This window comes from Myxine glutinosa, chromosome 11 (genome assembly GCF_964187855.1).
Source record: "Myxine glutinosa chromosome 11, kmMyxGlut1.1, whole genome shotgun sequence".
In the NCBI taxonomy this organism is placed as follows: domain Eukaryota; kingdom Metazoa; phylum Chordata; class Myxini; order Myxiniformes; family Myxinidae; genus Myxine; species Myxine glutinosa.
The window spans coordinates 22476113-22488115 of record NC_136271.1 but is presented as its reverse complement, the minus strand read 5'-3'; the positions used below and the strand labels follow the sequence as shown (position 1 = coordinate 22488115).

Here is a 12003-nt window from a genome sequence, read left to right as displayed (position 1 = left end):
ATAGCTATTGCTATGCGATGCAATGTTAACCATTAGAAGGTATTGCCACAACAATATGTATGTATACAGTCATGTGAAAAAGTAAGTACACCCCATGTAAAATTTTGACCTTTTCAACATATTTCAACATACAGCTATTTGATCTTCATTTCAACAATATTGATAGATAAAGGTGACATAATACAACAAATATCATGAAACACTTACATTTTGTAGTCCATTGTATAATTTAAATAAACATAAATGCAAATTTCACATGTTGGAAAAGTAAGTACACCCCTACATTTATCACTACTTCAAATACCTAAAATTAGAATCAGGTGCACCAGCTCAGGTGCAAATGATTAGAACATCATTGTAGAGGATCTTGGAGGAACCTGTCTTATTTAAACCTCAGACATTTAGTTTGGTTTGCTCTTTGTTGTTGATGTGTGCGGTGTCACTATGCCGAGATCAAAAGAGCTCTCTGAGGCCTTCAGAAAGAAGGTTATAGATGCCTACGAGTCTGGGAAGGAATTTAAAAAGATCTCCAAACAATTTGAAATCAATCATTCGACTGTCTGGAAGATCATCGGCAAGTGGAGAAGATTCCAAACAACTGCCAACTTGCTCAGGCCAGGCCGCCCCAGCAAGTTCAGCCCGAGAGCAGACCGCAAGATGCTGAAAGAAGTCTCTAAGAACCCCAGAATGTCACCACGGGACCTACAGGTAGCTCTTGCCACTGTTGATGTCAAAGTGCACGAGTCTACCATTAGAAAGAGGCTGCACAAATTTGATCTACATGGGAGGTGTGCCAGGAGGAAACCTTTGCCGTTCAGAAAGAACATCAGGGCAAAACTAAAGTTTGCCAATGAACACCGAGGCAAAGACCAGCACTTCTGGAACAATGTGTTCTGGACAGATGAGTGAAAGGTAGAGTTATTTGGCCACAGTACCAGAAGACATGTTTGGCGAAAACCAAAGACAGCATTTGACCACGAGAACCTGATACCAACTGTAAAGCATGGTGGTGGAAATATTATGGTTTGGGGCAGCTTTGCTGCATCAGGGCCTGGGCAGCTCACCATCATAGAATCAACTATGAATTCTTTATTGTACCAGAGGGTGCTTGAGGATAATGCGAGGCCATCTGTCAGAAAGTTGAAGCTCAGCCGAAGGTGGACCTTGCAACATGACAATGACCCGAAACATACCAGTAAATCCACCAAGGAATGGCCGAAAAGAAAGAAATGGAGGGTTCTGGAATGGCCAAGTCAAAGCCCGGATCTAAATCCCATCGAGATGTTGTGGGGGGATTTGAAACGAGCTGTGCATGCAAGAAACCCCTCAAACATCGCACAGCTGAAAGAATTCTGCATGGAGGAGTGGGCAAAAATTTCTCCCAGTCGATGTCAGAGACTGACAGACAGTTATAAGAAATGCCGACTTGAGGTTGTTTCTGCCAAAGGGGGCAATACCACCTATTAGAGCCAAGGGTGTACTTACTTTTTCCACATGCGAAATTTGCATTTATGTTTATTTAAATTATACAATGGACTACAATATGTAAATGTTTCATGATATTTGTTATATTATATCACCTTTATCTATCAATATTGTTGAAATGAAGATCAAATAGCTGTATGTTGAAATATGTTGAAAAAGTCAAAACTTTACATGGGGTGTACTTACTTTTTCACGTGACTGTAGGTAATCAATAAATGGGAATTATATTGCAATCAACACTTTCCAGTTTGTATAATCAAATTCACCTCTAAGCTAGTTTAGGTTTGAATCCGGCCCAGCTATAAACATTATCCTCGAATTTCACAGGCAGGGTGATTCATCAATGTGTGTTCTGTCCCTTGGATGGACGTTAAGCTGGACGTCCAACCTGCTGGCATTAGTTGGTGGACGTTAAATATCCCATGGTGTTTTTGCAAAGATTATGTGGCGTTAAGCATATACATTGCATCTTTTAGAGAGAGCTTGGGAATGGGTCATGCCTAACATTCAGGAATGACCCACTCCCAAGCTCCCTCTAAAATATGCTAGCTGGGGGCCAAACTTCTGTTCGACTTCCAGTCCAACATGCGTCCAATAAAAATTAACAAATCCTCAAGATCAAACACTCGACTACATGTCGACCCCGCGAAAGATGCCTCTGCAAAAGTGGAGGGATGACCAATAATTAATCAATCGTTTCAGGAAATGGAAATCGTTTCAGGAATTCAGAATCATTGGAATCTCCTGTGATGAAGCTAACTCCGAGGGTCTTTCACCCACTCACCGAAGGCAGGTTGGTGGTCTTTCTGTCTTCTACCGACTCCTCTCTGGCCTTGCTCCCCCAGCTCTCTCAGTTCTCTGTCCCCCAAATATTCCTACTGGTCCACAAGATCTGCCAGCAACCCTCTTATGGTGAAATTGCCAAAATCAAGACTCTCTGCTCACCTTCACTCCTTCATTCCCCTTTTCTCCCGCCTCTGGAACAAACTCGCACACTCCCTTCAATCCCACTCCTCCCTCCAGGTGTTTAAAACAGCTGTTCACCACCATCTCTTATCTTCCCCCATCCAAAACCTTGATCTTTTCTACCCCTGTTAATTCACCCCAGAACCACTTTTCTGAAATAACGACTTCTTTCCTGGAAGTCCGAGCAGTGTCCATGTGTTTTTTTTACATCTCCCATCACCCCCCCCCTCCCCCTTTCCCATGCCTCCTCCCCCCAAGCCCTCTCCCTCCCACAGATCTCCCGATGTCCCTGCTCTCCATCTTGTCTCCCACTCCCTTTATCATGTTTTATGTGTCAGTTTGTCTTTTTGTGATCAATGTTAGCTCTTACACGAGCCTCGATCTTGTATACAAATAAAAAGGCATCTCACGGAGCTTTTCATGTCTCGCCTATGATCCGAAATTGAACATTAATTATTTTTAACAAAGTAACATCAATTACATTCGATATTTAAGGGATACACAATGAAACGAAAGTTTGCTTGAGCAACGACAGCTGAATGGATAAAATTATGGGACACTTTCACATGTGTTTGCGATAAAAAGCAATACCCAGAGCCCTGACGTCGCTTCGCAACGGAACAATAATGAGACATCTCTGGTCATAATCCCTGGAGAGGAAATGCATCAAAACAATGTATTCCAGGGGGAAGCAGGATAATCGACGAGAAATTGTACATTATGAAGATTTTTTTTGTTTTGTTACTCCAATCTTCTTTGATATGTAGCACAAGGCTGCGAGTAGGAATCATTGCTGAGAGCGTGGGCTGTGCTGCCCATGCAGTGCCCCCATATGGGTTAGGGCAAGAATTTTGTAATTTGTTCAGGGTGAACTATGTATATGGCTGTTATGTTACACAATTCAGCATTAACAGGATTAGTGACGTGATGACGTCGACAACTGATTGGCATAGTGATGACGTCGTCAGCTGATGGGCATCGTCCAGGATTCGTGAGCCTCGGGGTGAAAAGAAGGTTCAACGTTTGCAGTTCTGTTTTTTTTTTCAAAAAGTTTATTCTAATTCATATTTCAATGAAGCAAACGAGGAAGTTCCAATGCTTCAGAATGGAATTTTTTTTTTTGTATACTGAATCGAGGCTCGTGAAAGAGCTAACATTTATTTCACAAACAAATCAACCAGACAAACAAAATATATAACAAGAGGGAGCGGAAGACAAGATGGGGAGAGAAGGGGAAGCACACAAACACAACATTTGAGAGCAGGGAGATGTGTGGGAGGGAGAGGGCTTGGGGGGAGGAGGCGTGGGAAGGGCGGGGGGGAGGGGAGGTGGGAGAAGTATAAAACACAAGGACACCAAGGACTTCCAGGACAGAAGTTGGTATTTCAAAAAAGTAGATTTGGGGTGAAATTAGCGGGGGTAGAAAAGATCAAGGTTTTGGATGGGGGAAGATAAGAGATGGTGGTGAACAGCTGTTTTAAAGGCCTGGAGGGTGGAGTGGGATTGAAGAGAGTGAGGGAGTTTGTTCCAGAGGCGGGAGAAAAGAGGAATGAAGGAGTGAAGGTGAGCAGAGAGTCTCGATTTTGGCAGTTTAACCATAAGAGGGTTGCAGGCAGATCTTGTGCGACCTGTAGGAATATTTGGGGGACAGAGCCCAGAGAGAGCTGGGGGGGCAAGGCCAGAGAGGAGTCGGTAGAAGACGAAAAGACCACCAACCTGCCTGCGGCCCTTGGAGTTAGCTTCATCGCGGGAGATTCCAATGATTCTGAACATTGAATGTAACATAACAGCCATTTACATAGTTCACCCTGAACAAATTACAAAATTCTTGCCCTAACCCATATGTGGGCACTGCATGGGCAGCACAGCCCACGCTCTCAGCAATGATTCCCACTAGCATTTATTTATGGATTCAAAATAATTACTCCCACCGCATTCACTCGTGTCCGTGTGTGTGTGTGTTCGTGTGTTTGTGAACAAGATATCTGGAAAAGTTCTGAACGGATTTAGATGAATGTTGGTGGGATGATTGCCCTTGGGATAAGGAAGAATATATTCGTTTTTGGTGAAGCTCAGGATATTATTCCGGATCCAGGAATTTATTTTGGGAATTTTTTTGGGAAATATTTTTTCTGTTTTACTGCATTAAAGCTTTTATTCTTATTCTTAAATGATGTTTTTCTCCTCTAATTCCGAGATATATCAAAATAAATTCTCTGACAGTTAGGGCCTACTTTCTTTTTCATTTATTGTTTTGGGGAGAGGGGATGTTAAACAAAACGTATTATTCCAACTAAACTCACGGCGGGAGTATGCGCTCTACTGAGTGGCGTTCTAGTTGTTCATGGGATAGCTCGTCGACACTTCACGAAGGACACCATACTAGTAAAAGGCCTGGTGTTGGCTTAGCAGTTCAGGTGCCGGCTTGGGATCCCAGGATTCCTGGGTTTGAATCCCAGTCGATCGCTGAATTAACACCAGGGGGGTTGACGCAGCCTGTCACCCTTCAGAGGTCCGTAAATTGAGTACCAGTTCACTGGTAATTCCTTGTTTGTCGCAAGAGGCGACTAACAGGGTTGGCGGCAGGAAGAGCATCCGGCCATAAAACATTGCTTCAAAAAGGGGACCAGGATGCCCAAAAAAGGCAAAAAGGGGACCACGGTGCCCAAAAAAGGCCAACCTCCGCTCTGCGGGGAAAAATGGCTTCTAAAGGTGGTTCAACTAATACTAGTAGACCGGAGGCCAAGTTTACCGTCCATCCGAGGGACAGCACACACATTGATTAACCACCCTACCTGTGAAGCACCGGGATGGCTGATTATACCTGGACCAAGGTTCAAACCCAGGTGAGACAGCTTAGAGGTGAGTGTGCATGCCTCTAGGACAATAGGACATCCTCCCAGCACTTACTCCAATAAGGAGGAGGAAGACTGTGACCATGGAGCTTCAGACCCTAAGTTTCGCCATTTTCCCGCAATTCAAAGAGATGATGACACAAGCAGAATATAGTGTGTAGAATATGGCAAATGCGTGTAGGACCAAAATGACTCGTGATAGCAATTGCCGTTGTTCAAACGACACAATCAGGAAACAGTGTAGTAACATCTTAAATGTTTGTTATGACATCCTAATGCAGTGTGTGTCTTCCGTTTCTTAAATACCTGTGTACCTGAAGACAGTATCTGTTTGTCTTTCTCAAGACAATTTGATTGAACATAATTTAACAAAACACAAAACGTGGGCCACACCGATCACCGATACAAAGGCAAAGCGTATTTGATACGTGTGAGCAAAAATAAATTGGAAAAGCTGATGCTCGTCAGTTATGCCTTTAAAATGAGGTTCCTTTGAAAAGAAATCCACTTTCAAAAAAAAAAATCGACTTCCTAAATGTGTTTTTAAACGGATTTAAACACATTTCGAGTTTAAAGTGGGGGAAATATCGATTTGGATGCAATGAACACAACACGACTGCTGGATTCACGTTTTCGTTCCTTCCACTACATTTGATACTTTTTAATGAGCGGAAGTTGTGAAAAACATAAATTGGCATAAGACATTTCTATTCATTAACTTTCAAAATAACTTTCTTGTTTTGGACATATGTCTGTCTTTATCTGTATACTTATTGATTGCAGTAGAGACTACAATAACACTAGGTAAAGCGCATACCTCTGCCAGGCTGAACAGTTTACACTTTGTATCCCATTGATCGACACCATCTGGATTCGGACCCTGAACCAAAACCTATTCGGCTTGTTCTTGTCACCGAACCAACTCGTCCACTAAGTTTAGTCATAACTCGTCCATAAATTTTTAAGATATTGTGCTATATATCGTTTTGGCCATATGTCTCAATGGTGAAGATTCACTTATAAATTCTCAGATCTGGATCTAGATCTTCACCAAAATCGAACCAATTCTTCCTTGTCACAAATCCAACCAGTCCACCAGGTTTTGTCTGAATCCATCCACAACATTTTTGAGATATCCTGCTAGGTATCGTTTTTGGCCCGCTCTCCCAATGGTGAAGGAGCACTTAAATATTATAGTAAATGTATCCAAATCTGGATCTTCACCATAATGTAATCATTTTGTCCTCCTCACATACCGAACCTCTCCACCAAATCAGTGGCAGAGGTAACAACAAACAACAGCAACAACAAGAACGAGCATTAGACTTCCAAAGCATTAACACCTTAAGTTGGAAGAAGGATCTATCAGAGATTTTCAAATTTAACATTTTGCAAACCAGCAAAGCTACAAACCAATAAAAAGCTGTTTTTATTATCTAAATAGGCATTAGCCTCGATTGCTATGGGCACCATCTTGGTTCTCAAGGAAGTATTCACAGCATACAGTCGTGGCCAAAAACTATTGGCACCCTTGCATTCTTTTCAAATAACTCACAATTTCCACGAAAAATAAGTAGAAATTGAAAAAGGTATTTGATCTCCACAATTCTTTTTTTCACTGTTAATATTACAGAACGTTTGGTTTTGATTCAGAACTTAATATATCCTTTTAAATCAGAAATAAAAAGAAATGGCATTGACAAAATTATTGACACCCGAGACTTAATATTTGGTAGCACAGACTTTGGACAAAATAACTGTAGTCAGGCGTTTCCTATAGCCATGAATGAGCTTCCTACACCTCTCTACTGGCAGTTTGGCCCACTCTTATTGTGCAAACTGCTCCAGTTCTCCCAGATTTAAAGGGTGCCTTCTCCAAACTGCTGTTTTCAGATCTCCCTCCAGGTGTTCAATGGGATTTAGATCTGGACTCATTGCTGGCCACTTCAGAACAGTCCAGTGTTTTGTCTTGAACCATTCCTGGGTGCTTTTTGAAGGGTGTGGTCATTGTCCTGCTGCAAGACCCATGACCTTCGATGGAGACCCAGCTTTCTGACACTGGGTTGAACATTGCGCTCCAAAGTTCCTTGGCAATCTCCTCATTTCATGATGCCATGCACACATTCAAGGCACCCAGTGCCAGAGGCAGCACAGCAACCCCAAAACATCACTGAACCTCCTCCATGTTTGACTGTTGGGAAGGTGTTATTTTCTTTGAAGGCTTTATTTTGTTTTCTGTAAACATAGAGATGATGTGCTTTACCAAAAAGCTCTAATTTGGTCTCATCTCTCCACAGGACATTCTCACAGAACGATTTTTGCTTGTTCAGGTGTGTTTTGGCAAACTCCAGTCGGGCTTTCTTCTGTCTCTCTCTCAGCAGTGGGGTCCTCCTGGGTCTCCTACCATTGGACCCCCTTTAATTGAGTGGGCGACAGATGGTGCGAGTTGAAACTGTCGTACTTTGTCTGAAGGTCAGCTTGAATGTGTTTGACAGTTGATCGAGGTGCTTTCTCCACCATTCGAACAATCCTTCGCTACAACCGTCAACCAAGTTTTCTCTTGCGGCCTACGTCCAACGTCCAGGGAGGTTGGCTACAGCGCCATGGGCCTTAAACTTCCTGATAACATTGCATACGGTGGACAGAGGAACATCAAGGTTTGTGGAGATGAACTTGTAGCCTTGAGATTGTCCATGCTTGACTACATTCTTGTGTCTGACCTCCTTAGACAATTCTCTGGTTTTCTTTCTTTTCTCCATGCTCATTGTGGTACACACAGTGACACAAAACAGCAGAATGACTCCTTTTATCAATTCAAAATGGATGAATGAGTGATTTGTATATTGCAGGCACATGCAACTCATCACAGGTGAGTTTAGTTCCAAAGTAAAGGAGAATCACCTGCTTGAAATCTAATTATTTCTCACAAATTCTGAGAGGTGCCAATAATATTGTCCAGGCCATTTTAGGATTTCTGTGTGAAATAAGCTAAGATTTTGTAATTTTTTCAGCTTTTTTGTTTTGTTCCACTGCAAACCAAAGAAATACATCTGTGGATACTGTTACATATTTATGTGAATGTATGTGGATTACCATTCAGGTCTTTGCTTATCCGTGTGTAGTATATTAAGGGTTGTTGTGATTGGAGGGTGAGGAGCCCTTCTGAACAAGTGGCCGGAAACGGAAGTGACCGGAAACGGAAGAGGAAAAGACACGAGGAAAAAAGGACGAGGATTCTTCTTCCTCGCCCCGCACCGACGAAAGGTGGGATTGATTGAGCCGTGTGGACAAGCGGCGTTCCCGAGCCTGTCTGGCGAGAGGAGTTACCGGGACGGATATCTGCCCGGTGGACGGCAAACTGTCGTGTGGCCGTGCACCGACCCAGCGTTTGGCGCCGTGCGCGACACCGTCTAAAAAAGACGCGTACGGGTCGCCCGTTGGGGCCTAACACGCCTGGCAAGCGGCGTGGGGCTTTTGGCTTGCTTTCCCGTCCCCGCGTCGCGTGGCCGCGAGGGGCTGTAGCCGGGGTGCCGGGTACGATACCTGCCCGGTGGAAACACGTCCACCCGGGGTTCGTTCAACCGCCCGAGTGCGGCGACGCCGACTATCATCTTGGTCAGGAGGGGCCCAGAGACATTGTGCGGGACCGAGACCAAAAGGGTGTCGTGAGTACTCACCGGGACACACGTATATAAGATGGCCATCTTACTCATAGGGAATTGATTGTGGCGGGGGAATTGTTGATGGTAGTGTATTGTTGATTGCTCGGGGAAAATCTCCGTGGTTGTGTCATTGAAATATTGTTGATGGTTGTGTATTGTTGATTGCTCGGGGAAAATCTCCGTGGTGGTGTCATTGAAATTGTATGGTATTATTACCATTGAAAAATATCCTTGAACGTCAGTTGTCTCTTGGGTGAAATTCATATGGATTGCGTGGCGAAAGCGCATATATAATACAGCTTTCTGGCGAAGTTCCTCTCACGGTCCGGGGGTCACTGAGACCAGGTATTCACCGAGGGGACCACGTAACAATACCAAAATATATATTTAATTTCAACAATTTTCTGGAAGAAATTGTGCATTATTTGAAAAAAGTGCAAGGGTGCCAATATTTTTGGCCATGACTGTATGGTCATATGTTTATCATTATAGCCTATAATATATATTATATATATATATATATATATGTGTATATATATATATATATATATATATATATATATATATATATATATATATATATATATATATATGTTCTGTACCACCCAGTTTTTTCGGTCAAGATGATAAACAATCAGTTTGATTAGCCTATGCCAACTAATACCAGCTATTTTATTTTACCGAGACACAGTGCCTTCAGAAAGTATTCACACCCTTGACTTTTTCACATTTTGTTGTGTTACAGACTGAATTCAAAATGGATTAAATTGAGATTTTCTTTTGTCCCTGATCTACACACAATACCCCATAATGTCAAAGTGGAATGATTTTTTAAGAATTTTTTGAAGTTGAAGTCTTGAGGCAATAAGTAGTCAACCCCTTTGCTATGACACTGCAAATCGACCTCAGGTGCATCCAATTTTCTTTGATCATCCTTGAGACATCTCTACAACTTGATTCGAGTCTACCTGTGGCCATTTCAATTGATTGGACATGATTTAGAAAGAAACGCACCTTTATATGCAAGTTCCCACAATTGACAGTGCATGTCAGAGTAGAACATCTACCATGAAGTCCAACTAACTGTTCATATAACTCCAAGATAGAATAGTGAGGAGGTATAGATCGGAGGAAGGGTATAAAACAATTTCTAGAGTGTTGAAAGTTTCCAAGAGCACAGTGAGCTTCATCATTATGAAATGGAAAGAATATGGAACTATCCAGACTCTTCCTAGAGCTGGCTGTCCAACCACACCGAGCATCCAGGCAAGAAGGACCTTGTTTAAGGAAGTGACCAAGAACCCAATGACCACTCTGAAAGAACTACGGAGTTTCTTGGCTGACATGAGAGAACCTGTCTGAAGGACAACAGTCTCTGCAGCACTTCACAAATCTAAGCTTTATAGGCAAGAGGCCAGACGGAAGCCACTCCTGAGAAAAAGGCCCATGACAGCACACCTGGAGTTTGCAAAAAGGCACATGAAAGACTGAGTGCATGAGGCAAAATATTCTGTGGTCTGATGAGACAAAAATTGAACTCTTTGGCCTGAATGCCAAGCGCTATGTCTGGCAGAAACAGAGCACAGCTCATCACCCATCTAACACCATCCCTACCATGAAGCATTTTGGTGGCAGCATCATGCTATGGGGACACTTTTCAGTGGCAGGGACTTGGAGACTTGTAAGGGTAGAGGGAAAATTTGTGGAGCCAAATATCCTTGAGGAGAATCTGCTTCGAAGTGCAAAAGACCTTTAATTGAGGCGAAGGTTTATGTTCCAACAGGACAATGAACCCAAACATACAACCAAAGCAACACTGGAATGGCTTCAAAACAATAATGTGAAAGTCCTTGAGTGGCCCAGCCAAAGCCCAGACCTGAATCCCATTGAGAATCTGTGGAAAGACTTGAAGATTGTTGTTCACAGATGCTCCCCATCCAACTTGACAGAGCTTGAGCAAATCTGCAAGGAAGAATGGGGGAAACTCCCCAAATCCGGATGAGCAAAGCTGATACAGACATACCCAAGAAGACTCAAAGCTGTAATTACTGCCAAAGGCGCTAGGCGCTTCTACGAAGTATTAACTCAGGGGGCTGAATACTCATGTAAATTAGATATTTCTGTTACAATTTGTTTGTAAAAATTTCTAAAAACATGTTTTCACTTTGTCATTGGGGTGCATTTTGTGTAAATCGTTGACAAAAAAATAATCAATTTAGCCCATTTTAAATTCAGGCCGTAACACAACAAAATGTGAAAAAAGTCAAGTGGTATGAATTCCTTTGGAAGGCACTTGACTTGTTTCCACACTTGAAGTGCCCTGATCTATTGAATAAGGGTCTGAAATTTCGTATCGATCGGTTCACCGGTTCTGAAGAAGACCTTTGAAAAGTGTTTCCATCCAAGATGGCCACCAAGACAATGGACCAATCAGCTTTGTTGGATTTTCAAAAAATGTGGGGATAATAACTTTTATTATTATTTCATATGCAGCCTGTGGCTGCTGGTTGCATCATTTCTAGGGAGCTGGCTGTGCTGCTGATGGAGTGCCCACTGTTTCCAGTAGGCTGGTACTCATTTTGCCGAAGTATGACGGGCTGACTCAACCCACCTGGATTTAACGGAACAACAGAGGCTCAAACTCGAGATCTCAAGATCTTAAGTCAGCCACTGTTAAACCAACACCAATCTTTGGGGAAAATAATATTCTGGAAAAGATGATAAGTGGAAAAAATATATATATATTTGCACTATTATGCACACGTTGCGCATGTACCATACCTCCAAAGTAAGAGCCATCCGAGAGCTGTGTCGCTTTTGAACTTTTGGTGATGATGCTTACGACTCCATGTTGGATGAAATACATCTTCTTTCCAACAGTGCCTTCCCGCACAACGTAGTCGCCTGGCTGGTATACCTCAAACTGCAGCTTTGTCAACATGGAAGTGACGAAGTTGGGGTCAGCATTGGCAAAGAGTGGCATGGAGGCGACCAGCTTGCGACAGTTGTAGTTCACAATCTCCTGTTGTTCAAAA

General features: G+C 42.7%; 1 protein-coding gene across 1 annotated transcript in view; it reads right to left on the bottom strand.

Annotated features, from left to right (window-relative positions):
* LOC137436096 (potassium/sodium hyperpolarization-activated cyclic nucleotide-gated channel 2-like) overlaps nt 1-12003 on the bottom strand; it is a 231967-nt gene that overhangs the window by 33317 nt on the left and 186647 nt on the right. Inside the window, exon 6 of the mRNA XM_068129812.2 lies at nt 11750-11990. Coding sequence (XP_067985913.1) covers nt 11750-11990 — 241 coding nt within the window. The remainder of the gene's footprint in view (nt 1-11749; nt 11991-12003) is intronic.